The sequence below is a fragment of the Ahaetulla prasina genome, chromosome 2 (genome assembly GCF_028640845.1).
Source record: "Ahaetulla prasina isolate Xishuangbanna chromosome 2, ASM2864084v1, whole genome shotgun sequence".
NCBI lineage: Eukaryota > Metazoa > Chordata > Lepidosauria > Squamata > Colubridae > Ahaetulla > Ahaetulla prasina.
The window spans coordinates 249,144,240-249,162,547 of NC_080540.1; the positions used below are offsets into that span (position 1 = coordinate 249,144,240).

General features: G+C 39.1%; 2 protein-coding genes across 3 annotated transcripts in view; both read left to right on the top strand.

Moving 5' to 3' along the window:
- Positions 1-15,987, top strand: part of LOC131191317 (uncharacterized) — a 42,498-nt gene extending 26,511 nt beyond the window's left edge. Inside the window, exon 2 of the mRNA XM_058169345.1 lies at positions 14,581-15,987. The gene's annotated coding sequence lies outside the window, so the exon portion shown is untranslated. The remainder of the gene's footprint in view (positions 1-14,580) is intronic.
- The window catches only part of DTWD2 (DTW domain containing 2), a 97,290-nt gene that overhangs the window by 64,474 nt on the left and 14,508 nt on the right, over positions 1-18,308 (top strand). Inside the window, exon 5 of one of the 2 annotated variants that reach the window (XM_058169346.1) lies at positions 15,994-16,122. The exons of the other annotated variant lie outside the window; for it this stretch is intronic. Coding sequence (XP_058025329.1) covers positions 15,994-16,122 — 129 coding nt within the window. The remainder of the gene's footprint in view (positions 1-15,993; positions 16,123-18,308) is intronic. 2 annotated transcript variants of the gene reach the window in all.

Genomic DNA, 18,308 nt, shown 5'->3' on the forward strand with positions numbered 1-18,308 from the left:
TGTACCGAGGTGCCGGCATCCACAGCCACTCCGTCTTGGAGGGATTAAGTTTGAGCCTGTTCCTCCCCATCCAGACCTGTACGGCTTCCAAACACCGGGACAGCACTTCAACAGCTTCACTGGGGTGGCCCGGGATGGAAAAGTACAGCTGAGTATCATCAGCGTACAGTTGGTATCTCACCCCAAAGCCACTGATGATCTCACCCAACGGCTTCATATAGATGTTGAACAGGAGGGGTGAGAGAATCGACCCCTGCGGCACCCCACACGTGAGGCACCTTGGAGTCGATCTCTGCCCCCCTGTCAACACCGTCTGCGTCCATTCATATTCATTCAATTTGTTTTCTCTTAACCAAAAAAAAATATCCATTACACAGTTGCTTTCCCAAAATTCTTCTCATTTCCATTTCCTCAAGCAAGTCTTCCCTGTTGATTAATGTCAAGTCAAGAATGGCTGATCCTCTTGTGCCTTCTTTCATCTTTTGAAAGAGAAAATTGTCAAAAAGAAAGTCAGGAATTTCCTGAAAAGATGAGACTTGAAAGAATTTAACTCGAAGCAGATCTCAGGATAAAGTTTACTATCACTTTGTACCTTTTAGAAGGTATTTTACTATAGCAAATGGAGCAGTAATGTCGTTAATTTGAAAGCATGAACACACAAATGGAGAAAGTACTGTAATAATTGATTGAAGAAAGCAAAACAGAAGAATGACAGCATTTAGCTACAAAGATAGATAGATAGATAAATAGATAGATAGATAGATAGATAGATAGATAGATAGATAGATAGATAGATAGATAGATAGATATACACATACATAAAGCAACAATACAAGAAATGTCAACATTCAACTGAGAAACATGCATACCAAACAGAATTGCTTGTTCTTTCTTTTAGTTGTCAGGAACATCTCCTTGTCAAAGGTGACAGTGAATATGATATATTCGCTCATATATATGCAGCTCTCTTTTTCAGGAATCAAGTCTATGCTGAAGTTCATCCCAGAGAAGGCTTCCAACTGTTATATGCTATACTATTGCAATTATTCATATTTCTAGTTAAGAATATTTATTATTTATGCTTATCACCTACCAAAGGTTTATATTAAACAATAGTAGCTCGTATATCAAACGTTCTGCTATTGTGGCTCACCTTGAAGCTGACAAACACTTCTAAAAGAAACTGATAACACTCTTGAGCTGGGCTGTATCAGGAAATAATAAAGTAGCTAACTAAAAGGAAAAGCTGGCAGGGAGAAGGATGAAGAAAAGCCAAGAGGCTTGCTGTAGAAATCGAAGACTTTAATAAACCATAGTATGTTCAGGAATACAGAAGAGAGTCTGTTTTATTTATTTGCCATTGCCTAGTTCCTAGGACTGAGGGAGAATGACTGGCCCAAGGTCACTCAGCTGGTCTTGTACCTGAAGTGGGACTACAGTTTATAATCTCCTGCTTTCTAGGCTATTGCCTTAACCAGTAAACCAAATTGTCTCTCTCTTTCAATTATTAGACATTAAAATTTAAACATTGGAAATTGTACTATTATGTCCTTGATCCTTGCTTTTGGCAGAGCATATTTCACATATATTTTAATTCTTCATATTAAGGAATGACGTACCATTATTTTTCTCTTCATTATTTTATAGGACACAATTGCATCACATTTCTCTTTGGGGATCCTCCATCTTATCACCTGCTTTGCAAATATCTCATCTCCCAATCCTCATAATCTATTTTGTTGTTGGAACTTGAAAATTGTGAGTTCCAGCAGCATACAATATCTTGTCCAGATTTAATTTCAGTGTATGATTAGTCAACTAGATTCTCAGCATTTCCAGATACCGATTGAGTTTACTTACAATAAAGCAGCTGGCTGGGCAATATACTTAAATAGTTACCTATCATCTGTGCAGCCCAAAATATGCAGTAAATATGTTTCAGTTAGGAGATTTTGAGCAACAATCTTCAATTAGCTAAGTATTTAGGCAGCCAGTGAAATTACTGTAATCAGTCAATTAGTAAATAGTTTATTAAAACTATATATTTTGTATCTCATTTATTAATCAAGCTGACATATCTAAACCCTCTTCTTTAATATATGTTAGCCTTAAAGCTAAGTGATATCATAGGTTTATCATAACAACCAACAGCTTGGTGATTGCCTGGAATAATCTTACTAATATAGTATTTGTTCACCTAAAGCTCCTATATCTGAATTGCAAAAAAGAAAGAAAGAAAGAAAGAAAGGAAAAGAAAAGAAAAATAGCTGATTACTAAATGGCAGCACAGTGCTTTTGTTCCTGTTATGTATTCTTGTATGTACCTTTAAATATTTGGGCGGGAAATCAGCACGTTGCTGATTGGACGAAGCCACCAGTAGAACTGTATAAAAGGAGAGGTTTTTCCCCAGCCTGTTGCTGGGTTCACCATATATTAAAGAGCTGTTGTCACTACCCTGGTCTCCAGCCTCGTTACTTCCAGAACTTAACCCTGGCGACGAAGGTGGGATCTCGAGGCTAAGGAGAACCAGAACCGAGCTGAAGCACGATAGACCCGAACCCAGCAAACACAGGGCAGAAAAACGGAGATGGCCAGCTACACTCCGCCTGCACCGTTTGATCCGGCTAAAGAGAAATGGGGAACATATATGACCCGTTTCGAAAGCTTTCTAGAAGCCAACGAACTGCAAGGAGTTCCAGATAACCGCAAAAGGGCTTATTTCTTAAGCCACTGTGGTCCGGAGGTCATTGATATTGCGGAAGCCCTGGCAGAGCCAACGCCGTTACGATCGGTGTCGTGGCCAACTCTACAGACATTACTAAGAAACCACTTCGCGCCAACGCCGTCCAAATACGTGCGGCGGTTTGAATTCGGAGAGCGAAGGCAGATGGAGGGCGAATCCATCGGTGACTACATGGCCGCCCTAAGGAAAGCGTCCAAGGACTGCGGATACCACGACCTAGACGAGGTGCTCCTCGAGCAACTCATCCGAGGGGTCAAAGACATCCGTTTACGGCGACGGCTGCTAGCAAAGAGCAACCTAACGCTGGCCAACGCTCTGGACGAAGCCAGAGCACATGAAATGTCCACCCAAGCGGCGGAGACACTGCAAAAGCCTCTCCCACCAAAGGCGAACGCAAAGCCAACTCCAGTGCACCAGGAGGAGGTTCAGACCGACTCCGACGGTGAAGATGAGGAAGGGGTCTGCCGAACCGAGAAACGCGACAAAGGGGACCGAGACGAATGCGGAAGCTGCGGCGGTCAACACCAGCGCCAACGCTGCAAGTTTAAGGACGCGATATGTCGGCGGTGCGGAAAGAAAGGGCACCTAGCTCAAGTTTGTCGAGCGGCCCAACCTTCCCGCCGAAAATTCAAATCGGCCAATCAGAGCGCGGAATCGGCAAGGCGACCCGCGATTGGCTCAAACAAAAAGGCGCGATTCAAACCAAACGACTGTGGTCATAGGCGCGCCTCGACCAGTGGAGAAGAAGATCTCCACCAAACCAAAAATAGAGGGAGTACGGTGCCGACTCGAAGTAGACACGGGATCAGCGATCACCATCATGTCCTGGGACACTTTGGCGAAGTCACTGCCGTCAGTCGCGAAGCGCCACCTGCAAGCACAACGGCTACGAGTCCACGACTACCAGGGGAATCGCATCCCTGTTCGAGGGACCACCTCCGTCCGAGTCGAGTACGGACCACACAAGAAGACCCTGCCCATCACGATCGTCGAAGGACCCTGCCCAGTCTGTTGGGACTAGACTGGTTTCGTGCCCTGGGCATGGGAGTGACTGGCATCTACAGAAGTGACTGTAACCTGAAAGACATTCTCTTTAACGAGTTCAAGATGTCTTCAAGGACTGCCTGGGCAAGTACAAGGGGACCCCTATTTCCTTCAACTTAGACCCCAGGTAGCTCCCATTAGGCTTAAGGCGAGGAGAGTCCTTTGCCCTAAAACCAAAATTGACAAGGAGCTAGATAAGCTCATAAATCAGGGATTTTGGTGCCAGTCGATCACGCAAAGTGGGAGACGCCAATCGTCACCCCAATAAAACCAGACGGGTCAATTAGAATTTGCGCTGACTACAAGGCGACGCTAACAAAGCCTTACAGAAAAGCGCTTACCGGTTCCGTGGTGCAACACTTGCTGCACTCTTTGGGGCGAGGGCAAGTCTTTGCAAAGTTAGACTTGGCTCAAGCCTACCAACAACTGCCTGTAGATGCCCGCACAGCCGAAGCCCAAACGATTGTAACGCACAGGGGGGCCTTCAAGTGTACCCGATTGCAATTTGGGGTGAGTGTGGCACCAGGGCTGTTCCAAAACCTAATGGAACGACTTCTGCAAGGGCTCCCAGGGTAGTTCCTACTGATGATGTCTTGATTTCAGGGAAAACGAGAGGAATTGGGGAGCGTTTGAGAAAGGTTCTGGGCATTTTCCGGACAGCGGATTAAAAGTCAAGGTAAACAAATGCCAAATAGGGGTCGAATCCGAATTCTTGGGCTACCGGATAGACAAGAAAGGAATTCACCCACTGAGAGCAAGGTCAAGGCAATTAGAAAGGCTCCAGCGCCCAAAAACAAAGCAGAGCTACAGGCATTCCTGGGGCTAGTGAATTTTTACGCGGTCTTTTTAAAAAACAAAGCGACCGTTGCTGAACCGCTGCATAGGCTTTTAGGAAAAAATACTGTTTGGTCTTGGGGAAAGTCGGAAAATAGGGCTTTCGAAGCAGTAAAAAACCTGCTCTCGAGTGACAGCCTGCTCATCCAATATCATAACACTTTGCCCCTAGTGCTGGTTTGCGATGCCTCCCCTTATGGGGTGGGGGCTGTACTCAGCCATAGACTTCCAAACGGCACAGAAGCCCCTATAGCTTTTTACTCTAGAACGATGTCCTCCCCAGAGAGGAACTACAGCCAATTAGATAAAGAAGCACTAGCCATTGTGTCAGGGTGAAAAATTCCACGAATATGTTTTGGGCGGATTTTGAAATCGTGACTGACCACAGACCGCTACTAGGGATACTGGCTGGCGATCACCAACGCCTGTGGCACTTTCGCCACGCTTGACCCGATGGACTATTTTCTTAGCCGCTTATTCGTACAAGCTGCAGCATCGACCAGGAAAAGAAGTGGGGCATGCAGACGCGTTAAGCAGATGCCCACTACCAGGGGCTATCGAAGACCCTACGCCGGGGACGCCCATCCTGCTTATTGACTCTTTGGACTCTGGCCCCGGCACATCTAAGGAAGTGGCTCGGCATCATACCGACATTATGTTAAGGACTGTACTCGGTTGGGTACAAGAGGGTGGCCGCTGCGCCGGGCGAGCGCTTTAAGGAATTTGTTAAAAAACGGGATGAGCCCTCGGCTCAAGGGGGATGCCTGTTATGGGGTGATCGTGTGGTAATCCCCGATAAATTAAGGGGAAAGGTACTGGACCTCCTCCACGAGGGTCACCCAGGGATCGTCAGGATGAAGGGCTAGCGAGAAGCTATGTGTGGTGGCCACTCATGGACTCAGAGATTGCTGAGAGGGTGGGAAATGCCAGGCTTGCCAAGAGTCCAGACCCCTACCCCAACGGCCCCAGTCAGGGAATGGGAAAAACCCCAAGGGCCCTGGTCAAGAATCCACATTGATTTTGCTGGCCCTTTCCATGGCCAAACCTTCCTAGTGGTTGTCGACGCATTCTCTAAATGGTTGGAGATCATACTCATGAAATCCACTACGGCCGAGGCAGTAATCGCAGCCCTGCGCCACTTATTCGCAACCCACGGGTTGCCTGACACTCTGGTGTCCGACAACGGGCCGCAATTCACGGCAGCCCAGTTCGAAGAATACTTGGCAGAGGAGGGCATCCGACATGCCCTCTCTGCGCCTTTCCACCCTGCGTCGAATGGCCTTGCAGAGCGTTCCGTCCGGAGCGCTAAGGAGGCATTGTCCAGGCTCAAGCCAGGTGACTGGCAGACAAAGATAGACTTCTTTCTGGCCGTTCAGCACAGAACCCCAAGCACTGCTACAGGCAGAAGCCCAGCCGAACTATTGATGGGACGGAAACTCCGGTGCCCACTTGACCGTTTGAGTCCCCATTACACACCAGAGGGTTACAAGGGGGAAATAGACAAAACAAGGGAATTGGGCATAGGCGACCGAGTGTGGGCCCGCAATTACGGGGACGGCCCAAGTTGGCTCGCAGGGCAAATAATAAAAACAACCGGCCCAAAGTCATACTTGGTCGAACTGCAAGACAACCGAGTATGGAGGCGCCACATAGATCAGATAAGGAGGCGAATAACTGAACAACCCAAACCACAGGAAATAAATTATGACCCCTCCTTATTTGAACCCACAGCTGACCATGACCCGGGGGAGGCGCAAGACTTAGCTGAGGTCCCGGAGGTCCAGCGACGCCATCAGGTGCCCGAGGGAAACGACTGGCAAAATTACAAAAGTAATCCAGGGCCGGATGGCCAAGAAAAAGAATCTGCCAATAATCCAGGGCCCGATGGCCTAGAGAAAGAGCTGGGAGGAGACAACAGACCCTCCGAACAGCTCAAAGCACCACCCAGAACTGAACCGCGCAGGTCTGAAAGAACTAGGAGACGCCCAGGTTATTTGCGTGACTACGTCGAAAAATAACATGTAAAAAAGATGTAAATAGAGGCAAAGTGTTTTCTGGGAGGGGAGGAGTGTTATGTATTCTTGTATGTACCTTTAAATATTTGGGCGGGAAATCAGCACGTTGCTGATTGGACGAAGCCACCAGTAGAACTGTATAAAAGGAGAGGTTTTTCCCCAGCCTGTTGCTGGGTTCACCATATATTAAAGAGCTGTTGTCACTACCCTGGTCTCCAGCCTCGTTACTTCCAGAACTTAACAGTTCCTATCTAGTTTTTATATGGATTTATTGTAGCCCGGATATGATAGTCCTAAATCAGCTTTTAGCTAGGATTGAGTTTACAGAGTAAACTTAATATAAGAGCACCATAAATGCATACACAAAGCAAATTGTGTTATTGTCATTCTCCAATAACAAACCTCATTATCATTCCATATAGCCCAAATCAATCCCCAGATAATACCCCATGTCTGAAGTAACGAACCTCTGTAGTTCCTGATGCTGGTTTACAAAGACACGGCACGGGTGCACTGTGTAATCCAAATCATATATTCTCCCCAGCAGTTCTTATTTTTACTCAATGTATGAGTATTCAGAAGGAAAAGTGTTTTTGTTTTCTTCCCAGAAAAGCCTCACCTTGCTATCAAGATTGAAAACTTAACTTATAAGGACAGGCATCATTACAAGAAGAGGCCTATGCACAAAGCTATACATGTTATCTCTTGGCCTTTTCTATTTCTGCATCAAGTCTATACTATCTGATATAAAGTTGACTGTAATTAGATTCTATATGTATAGCCTAGCAAATAGTACCATAACTTTTTTCAGAATCCTTCACTGTAATATTAAATGCAATAGGATTAGAGAGCGTATTTCTTTATTATTTCCCTCCATTTCATTCATATTCATATGGTCTCTGCAAAATTGTTTATAAATGGAAAATATAGACTTCTATACAAATTCAAAGTTTTCATTGCTTGAATGTGAGTTTTCTCAGTCTTTTCCATTTATTACTAACACTACCATAAATACTTGGAAAATCTGCAACATCTTCACTTTCAAGTGTCACATTTTATCAGCTTTATTTATTTTTCTACCTTTTTTTCCTCTGTTGGCAAAGATTTTATCTCTTCATGCTGTCACTGAATTAATTTTTCCTTCACAAAAATCAAAGTGATTTTCTGAAAGCAGCTACAAATTGTTGTTTTACTGGCTATTAGTTAGATATACCTAAGGATGCTGATGGCTAATATAACATCAGTCAACAATAAACAATCCAGTAAGCCCAAGTACTACCTTGCCTTTCATAAATGGAATTGAATATCAGAAGTTTGCTTATGTCGCCAATCACATATTAGATTTCCACCACATTGATCACAGATCCTGTTTCAGAGCTAAGTAAGTTGAAGTCTTTCACACACTTTGAAATTCCATAAACACTGGCCAGTGCTGGATGGGAATTAATCAGAAAATCTGGAGAGCCGAGGTTTGCCTACCCTTGGATTCAGTTACAGTCATGCTGCTCAACTTGACTCTCAATGACTACATGGTGAAATGCCTCCAGATCCATAATTCAAAGGAACCAATCTTCTTTCTCTCACTTTTTTTTTTCAAAGTCCAGATTTCACAATCATACATTACCATACTTTAACAATTCTGATTATTGTTGTAAATGAAATGTCCTCATTTTCACACTTTGGTCTAAATATATCATTAGAGTCATCTGTAGGACTAATTGCATCTTTATTTCCAGAATATGCGCCACTTTGGAGTGTTCTTCACTCCAAGGAAATAGAACAGCATAGCATTTTTACTTCTTCTCAGTCAACAGTAACGTAACCTGATGATGCAGGTTGACATTGCCATTTTTGTCATAATATGTAGCATTGACCTGTAGTTTAGCCTTCTGAATGACTTTGTTTGTTTTCAACCTCCTATATATAGTTTCCGGTGCCATTTCTGCTAACACTGCCATTCTAATAATATATTTACTATATAAATTAAACAGATGTAGGGACAATATACATTCTTGTGACCTTCCATATTCCGAATTCTCTTTTTCTCCAAATCCTGTTTTTGTGTTAGCTTTTTGTTCACTGTAAAAATTCTGGATTGAATAATTGAGTATCAGGGCAGCCTATTAGCGTTAAAATATTCTCAATACTGGCAAAATCTATGTAATGAGAGGCTTTCCTATATTCAATAATGTAAAGGCAACCAACCCCCTCCTTCTTGCTCTTGCTATCTATTTTGTATTATCTATATAAATCTCATATTCAGCAGTCTCTCTTGAAATCTTCCTGTTCATTTAGCACAGCTCTAATTGGTAAGTAAAACTTTACTTGCGTATGGAATTAGTGCAACTGTTAATTTACACATTCTCTTTTATTTCTGTTCTCCAGAATTTGGTATATACACTATTTTTCCAACTTCTAGGCCAGACAATTTTATTCCATAATTTTGACATAAGAGTTTTTAAAACTTCAACTATTTCTTCTGAAGTTTTATGTAGTTCAGTCTGAATGTCACTTGTGCCTGTTGTTTTTCCTCTATCAAAGATTGTTGATTGCCTATTGTACCCAACTTTCTTGGGGAAGAGGTTCCTAAATCTGTTCTGTTTTAACAAACAGTTGTCATTCAAAGGATTCGGTATATATATTTAAATATTTCTTTACTTTGCCTTGATCAGATCTATTCTTTGATTACTTCTTAAAATTCCTTTATTGGCTGTAAGTTATCTTGTAATTTCTTTCATTTTATTTCAAAAGCTTTTGTCTTCCTTTGTTTATTGAGACATTTTTCTTCATCCTTCCTTTATGCTGAAAGTACATATTCAGTTATCATGCATCCTTCTTGTTGCTTAAGGCTTTCATCTATTCCGTTCCTGCTTATCATGATACCTTTGATTGAAAGCCATAATGTTTTCCTCTTTGAAATTCTTCCAAATGATATCAAAAGACATGACATTGTTTTTCAGGTTATGCACCTCTCTTGTGAAACACTTTCTTTTTAAAATTTGTATAGAACCCTCCCCTACAGGGTGATCCACATAGAATTCTTCCATGAGGTAAAAATTTGAAAAATATGGGAATCACTAATACAAGGATTGTATTATTTTGGGGTTTTTTTGGTGTTTTGTAAATTCTGTATGTATTAAGCTGTTATGAATCAGTATGGGGTCAACACAGTGGTGAAATGTAAAAATTTTTACTACCGGTTCTGTGGGCATGGCTTGGTGGGGGATGGGTGTAACGTGACTGGGTGGGCGTGGCCAACTTTTTTTTTTTACTTTTAAAAGCATTTTTTCTACAACCTCTTCGGCCGAAGAGGTTGTAAAAAATGCTTTTAAAAGGCTCTGACAATCAGGCAACTCATCTGGGATCGTCAAAGCCTTTTAAAAGCATTTTTTCTACCGAGGGCTCTGACAATCAGGCAACTCATCTGGGAGCGCCAGAGCCTTTTAAAAGCATTTTTAACAACCTCTTCGGCCAAAGAGGTTGTAGAAAAAATGCTTTTAAAAGGCTCTGACAACCAGGCAACCCATCTGGGATCGTCAAAGCCTTTTAAAAGCATTTTTTCTACCGAGGGCTCTGACAATCAGGCAACTCATCTGGGAGCGCCAGAGCCTTTTAAAAGCATTTTTAACAACCTCTTCGGCCAAAGAGGTTGTAGAAAAAATGCTTTTAAAAGGCTCTGACAATCCCAGCTGAGCCGTGCAATCATCAGAGGCTTTTTTTTTTACTTTTAAAAGCATTTTTTCGGCCGAAGAAAAAATGCTTTTAAAAATAAAAAAAGAAACTTCTGATGATTGCACGGCTCAGCTGGGCATTGGGGGTGGTGGCAGGGATTTTTGCTACTGGTTCTCCGAACAACCCGCCGCCATCGCTACTGGATTGGGTGATCCGGTCCGAACTGGGAGCATTTCACCCCAGTATTGGACAAAACCCCTACCGCCCACCATGAAAGCTGCAATGCCCACTTGTGGGCGGTAGGGATGGGGTTGACTACCACTGGTCTACACTGTAATTTTTCTATTCCAGGTCCAGCAACTGTTTCTAAAGGCAATAAGAAAGAGACTTCCATAGCTAGGCTTAAACTAACAAACTCCAGCCATCCTTGTCATATGGTTTACAACAGCAGAGCATGGAGCACTCGTCCCCTTTTTATCTACTTCTTGCCTATAAATTGTGGTTCTCATCTGTATTTCACCTTTGCTGTCACCAAGTTTGATTTTTTTCATGCTCAGAGTATATTATTATAAATTTTCCTAAATCAATCTTTGTTAAATATTCTTTTCTAATTGCTTTATTTCAATTAAAATATGTAGTTGTATCTTTAATTGGTACTCTGAGTTTTTCAAATTGTTATTGATTGGTCTTACAGGGTGTTTATATGTATGTATATGTGTTTATGCACGATCTTTTTTCTTGCACAGTTCAGGAGATATCCACCACCATTAACAAATAAATAAAAGAAATGAAAATGTAGGAATTAGCAGCCTTCCAAACACTTCAGTGAGGAGATAAATTGCTTTTATCTTAGAGTGTTTTTGATATTTACATTAATTTAAGGTAAACGGTATTTGCAATGTAGATAATAACATTTCTTTCTTCACTTCGTGACAGAGACTTGAGATCCTTATTCTGCTCAATGCCTACATTTTCTTGCAGCACTTTTCTTTTCCATTAATTATTAAAAGAATAGCACTGCATAAAATATTGATTGGTTGCCTGACATTCATTTCAGAACTATACACAGAGCAAAAAGGTAATACAAGTCTTTTCAAGAGCTCTCTATTCTCTGTTTTTGTACCAAGACTTAAAATGTTTATTTTACTATTTTGGTATTTTAACATTTTCAAGTACAACAGCTATTCAGCTTAATTCTTTTCTAATAGAAATATTTCTTATTAAAATTAGCATTTTATAAGTTAAAATTTGCAAATGTCTTAAAATGAGACAGTTTGAATGGCAGTTGGTGTCCCAGAAATATGCAGAGTAAATTATTGACAGAATAGTGAGAGTCTAGTTTTCCACATGGAAATTGTGAAAGTGCTGTTCTTTTTTCCCTCTTATTTTATATAGCTATTTCAATTGCAAGACTTAAATAGCCTACTCTAGAAAATGCAGCATGCCCTAGAGGGAAAGTCATACAGTACAATAATCTAATCTTTAAACTAAATCCCTTGAGTCAAACTCCTTTCTTGGTGGCTACAGAGACTTCACATACTTGGGTTTTTTTTGGCAACAACATAGATGTGGTTTGCCAAGTTTGTTATTTTCTGTTACGTTTTTTCCCCAATTCCCAGTCTCAGCTATAGTTAAAAATATATGATACATAAAGCAAAATCTTATGTACCTCTCACTGTTGTAACAACATTAATGGTTTTGTAATTTCTTATAGCATTGGCAAAAAGTGTAAGGCCGAAGAAAAACAGAGAGAGGCCATTCTTGACATATGCTATAACATCTCTTTGCTATTAAAAACTCTCATTTCCATAACCTTTAACAGGGTGAAATGCTATATCATAAGACATTCTATAAGTGCCCATTTGAGTATGTCAAATGCTTCCCAAATCCAAGACTCATGATTCTCATGGAATTTAAATTGGGCATATAAATGAGCTTATGAGAAATACAGAATGTTATAAAATGCCTGGTATATGTAGATGTAAGTCACTAACAGGATATCAGTAATTTTAATTATTTGTATTGTATTGTATTGTGTGTGTGTGTGTGTATTTTATGTGGCATTTTTTGCCGTTTTTTTTAATAGCTTCTGCCAATAATTAGAGCTGTGCAGTACAATGAGTTAAAGAAGAATTGAAGAGAAATCAAGTCTGACAACAATATTTAATTGAACTAAAGACTAAACTATTAGAAGTAAAAGGAAAGAATATAAATTTGGTTTATTTGATCAAAGCTAAAATAAGTCATTTTTTCCCTAATGTTCTGGTAACCCATTCTGCAGATTTTGCAGAACCAGGATTGAAAATATGTTTTCGCTAATAGATAGGGATGGGATATGGGATGAAGAGATTTCTATTTAACCTTACAGGTAGTGAAGAATTATTAAATTTGTTTATAATTGTGATTATAAACAGGTAGGAAGTCACTTTTTTTATATTACTTCTTTTTATCCTGTATTATTTATTATTTGTCTCTGTTCTTTCTTTTTGTACTAGTTTTTACTATTGTAATTACATTTCTTAATAAAATAATAAAAATAAAAATTATATTTAAAATGAGTTATAAATAAGTGCTTCATGTACACTTAAACACTTATTTTGTCTTGGTCTGCAAACCATTATAAAACCCAAATTTGTAAATCTATGCGTATGTGTACATGTGTGCCACATACATAATTTGTAGATAACCATACTATATGTGTATATATATATAGGAACACAACATTCTGTTTTCCAGAGACATCCAGTAAAATAATTTTGGAGCAGAGTGATTTGCCTTGATTTTTTTATGGAGTGTACCAAACTCTAATCTAGCACTTTCTTTACCTGCCAGCATCTTAGCCATACGTTTAATAAGATAAGAAAAAATTAGCCTCTTTTCTTTGAGAACAACAACCATAAAGTATGGGAAAATGTATTTATGACCAAAGTGAAAATAGTAATTTAATAAAAGCTTTCTTTGTGGTTATTGAAATGCACTCTAACATTTCTGTAAATATATCATGCAGTAGTAGCAAGATTACAGAGGCATATGGATGCATAACAACATAAAGAACAAAAATTTTCTGACATCAATTTACTTTTTCTGACTATCTGTTCTTTACAGTTGCATGGCAGCTATTCCCTATAGAATATAAAAACATGAAGCTCTTAAAATGTCACTTTAAATTAAAGCCAGTATGTTTCAATTGACTAATTTATTTATATTCTTGATGTAATTTTCAAAAGTGAGCTGACAGTTTAGCTGCACATTTCTTTTTCCATCAAGGAAGTAACTGATGGGACTTTATTCAGCAGCAAGTGGATATTTTTGCTATGTATAGCTTTTTTTTTAATGATTTGGACTACATATAGGGTAGGAATACTATTTATTATTTCATACTAGCTCAAGAAAACTGCAAAAATCTTATGTACAGTCTGGGATTCCTTTCATTTCTCTATTTTTGCTCTCCATTTCAATACTACTAATATGCTGTTCATTTTATTTACCTTATTGTTAATTTTTTAAAAATCTATTAAAAATTTATCAGGAGATATTGTATAACTCTGTTGTGATGAAAAAAATGAAATTAGAGGCCCATAAAGAAAATAAAATGCAAAGATAAGACAGAGGCAATCATAATGCATCAGATGTTATTTATATATTTACTGTGTAATTCTTTATGAAGCTATTTATTTATGATTTTAATCCATATAGTCTCCCATTTCAAATACATGACTTTGGGAAATTTACAACAATTCAAAACAAAACAAAAAACATACAATATAAAAACATATCCTAATGGGTTATTTCCATGTAGAGAGACATCTTTTTAAAGTAAAAATATAACCACAAATGTAGAGTTTTTAGTAGTCTTTGAGCTTGGTTGTTTATTTGTAGATGTTCTGTTACCAGACTGGGTAGCATCCTCAGTGCTAGAGTTGTAGATGTTATCCATTCTAGTAACAATGGTCTGTAAGCAAACAACTGAGCTCAGAGAACACCAAGGACTCCACAGCTTAACCCTGAGCTACACATATTCTCTTCTAAACACAGATGTGCTTTTGTATCTCCAAAGGTAGTAGTTTATATAATTAAAACAGCAAAACATACCCCCAAACTAGATAAAGAATATTTGCTTGGATTTTGCCAGTTTAGTTTTTTCTCCCTGTACGCTCTCCTTGTGATGTTTAGTTATAATTGCATGCGTAGATAAAACATGAAAATAATGTATGAATAATTTAGGGTGTTATATTATTTTAAAGTTTTATTTTCTGCTTTTGTCTTTTCAGTTTGAGTATCTTGCTTTTAGACTTTTAAGAGTTGATGGACTAGAAATGCAAGTATAAAAAAAACTAATACTGATAGTGAATTCATCTAATACTAAGAAGGCCATTAAAACAGCCCTCTTCTAAGCTCTGGATATACGACCTTGAAATAAAGTTGTAGACAACCAGGATTAGAAAAAACATTTGAAATTTTCTTTGCCACATTTAAAAAAAACACCTAATTGCAATAATATTGTACAGAAGAGTTAACTACATTCAAGCTTGAGAAATCCAGTGTCTGTCTACTCTGATTTTTGATATTCCACCTAAATCCTATTTGTAGAGAAAAGACTGACAGCATGTTGGTCATGGTGGGAATATAGAAGTCTATGAAATATTAATATTGTGTTATGGTTTTAATTAACATGTGTATTAATAATAGTTAAGGAGCAGATGCTGTCATTTGTATTCACATGTATATTGCATTTTAGTTGTGTGATGTTTCTTTGATCTCAGTGAAAACTTTGTAAAGAAGGCCTATTCAATTGTGAAATTTAAACTCTTGACGACTCTGTTTCAAATTACAGCAAAACATGATTAAGGAGGGGGCTATATCTCTCTCCAGATAAGTAATTAACTGTTAAAAATGTCTTTCACGCATAGCTGTCATTGGGTAGACATATTTGATACTATACAATGAACTGTTGGGTATAATATAATAGCAATTGTAATGTTTAATGACTCATTAAGCAACAAGCTCCTTTGTAAGATAAATTTAATATGAAGATTGACACTGTTCCATTTGGCAAAAATAAAGAATTTTGTTCTCAGGATAATCTGTTATTTTTATATATCTTACTACCTAGCTGTAAAATTGTAGTGTGAGCAGGCTAAACATTCAATGTATATTCTGCTGGCCCATTTGTAAAAATGTGCTAAGTAACAGCTATAACTGAAATTGATGATTAATTAAGAATTATGTCACCTGTAATGCTATACTGCATTCTGGAGCACTACACAGTTTGTTGGCTGTAAGTGTCTCTTGATAGGAAGGCAATAAGCAGAAATTACCTTACTTTCCCTGCCCTCCAATTTGTTCAGTTTCATCCCACCAGTGCTTGATGTAGCGGTTTGAACCATAGTCGCTTTATATGTGTATTAGTACAGACATTATTATGCTAATGCAGTCCTATTTTAGTTTTGTTTTTGAGTTGGTGGTAAAAACATTACAGGCTGTTTCTTTATTTTTAATAAATATAAAAATATTCTTAATATATTGCAAATCCTTGTATTCAATACAGCGTGTATCATTACAACCTATGCCAATGATTATTACTAAAAACTAAAATCTTATAGAATTAAAGAATTTTTTTTAAAAACAGAGAGCACACTGTGTTTTAATGATGTATTTCTTTAATCTGAAATTACCATTTTCAGGTACAATTAAAAACCAGCTTTTCAAGTCAATACATAATCCGTACCCAGCCCACAAATGCATGCCTTTCCACACTTGAATGTGCAGCTATTGCCCTCGCCATCGTGGAAAAAAATGATGCAATTAAAGAGGTAGGTAATTTTAAAGTCATGTACACCACTAATGGAATAACCAAATGCAAGCTATGCTTATTTTTTCAAAAAAACAGGCTGTTTTACTGGCCATGGTTCAAATTTTTCACTCCATCTTTTCTTAAATCTTCCAAACTGCTTTTTCAACATTGGGTACTGTTTGTCCACTATGGCACAAAGTATATAAAATCAATTTCCTTGGTTTTCATTTTGTTAGCTAAATAAGGTGGGGGGGTTGTGTTTGTGTGTGGCTAATGAAGTAAATGAAAATTTGGAAATATTTCAAAGAAAGAGTCAATGATGTGTCTTTATATCAAGCATATGAGATTAATAAGACACTTGATTTGTTGCTTTTGTTGCATAACTTTTTTTGCATTTTTTCCGCCAATTATCAAAGTTATGGTGGGGCCGGACCATGACCCAAGTTATGGTGACAAATGGACTATGAGCGGTTTTTGAATAAACAAACATTGCAGCACAACCGCCCCCCCAGTCACATGATTGTGATCTGGGCATGTGGGAGCTCAACTTACAACTACATTACAGGGATCTGTGATTGCCCTTTGTAATCTTCCCTGGTGGCTTCTCATAAGCTAAGTCAATGGGGAAGCTTGCAGGTCACTCCAGTAAGTCACTTCCTCCTGCAGCACCCCTCTGATCATGGCCTCCATCAGACTTCCCAAGTCTTCTTCCAGTCTGTGCTGGCCCTCATACTGCTCCCCACCGCCAGTCCATGGCACTCCCATATCTGGGACCAACATCCCTTCCCCCTTAAGACCTCATGTGTCTTGGGCATGATAGCAACTGTGACTGGTAAGATTGGCATCAATAAGTGATACAATCATGTGATGTCACACTTTACAACTGCATTGCTTACCAATGGAAATTTCCATCCCAGTTGCTATTATAACTTGAGGAACCTTGAAATTTCACCTTTTAATCCATATAATTTGGATGTGCAGGTTTGAATAAATATAGAAATATATGTTAAAAGTAAGCTATTGCTTCATTAAATTCATTGCATAGCCATCATTTGATCATATATCTGTGGGACATTACCGAGTTCAGTTTAGCAGAAGTGCATTTTTTTTTCTTCACATAGCCTACAGCTTTAGTTTAAGGTTGGCAGATTTCTGCAGCTGAATGAATCTCCAGTTGAGCAGATATAAGAGCAGGTATAAGAAAGCAGGTATAAGAGCAGATATAAGAAAGCAAGTATAATATTTGCAACCATACAAATCTTAGACCCCTTGCAATTTGCATACCGAGCAAATAGATCAACAGATGATGCTGTTAATATGGCTCTGCACTACATCCTACAACATCTTGAGTCTCCAAAGACCTATACAAGGATCCTCTTTGTAGACTTCAGTTCAGCATTCAATACCATCATTCCAGACACTCTTCTAACTAAGCTAAACCAGGTACAGGTACCGGAACAGACTTGTAAGTGGATCATAAGCTTTCTAACAAACAGGAAGCAGCAGGTGAAGCTAAGCAAGATCACATCAGAAAGCTGTACAATTAGCACAGGGGCCCCCCAAGGCTGTGTGCTCTCCCCACTTCTCTCTGTATACCAATGACTGCATCTCCAATGATCCATCTGTTAAATTACTGAAGTTCGCAGATGACACAACAATGATCGGTCTCATTCGAGACAATGACAAATCTGCATATAGATGAGAGGTCGAACGACAAGCCTTGTGGTGCGACCGAAACAATCTGGAACTGAACACACTCAAAACCGTAGAAATGGTGGTAGACTTTAGGAGAAACCCTTCCATACTTCCATCTCTCACAATACTAGTCAAAACAGTATCAACAGTAGAAACCTTTAAATTTCTAGGTTCTATCATATCGCAAGATCTAAAATGGACAGCTAACATCAAAAATATCATCAAAAAAGGACAACAAAGAATGTTCTTTCTGCACCAACTCAGTAAGCTCAAACTGCCCAAGGAGCTGCTGATTCAGTTCTACAGAGGAATTATTGAGTCTGTCATTTGCACCTCTATAATTGTCTGGTTCGGTTCTGCAACCCAACAAGAAAGACACAGACTTCAGAAGATACTTAGAACTGTAGAAAAAATAATTGCTACCAACCTGTCTTCCATTGAGGACCTGTATACTGCACGAATCAAGAAGAGGGCCATGAAAATATTCACAGATCCCTCACATCCTAGACA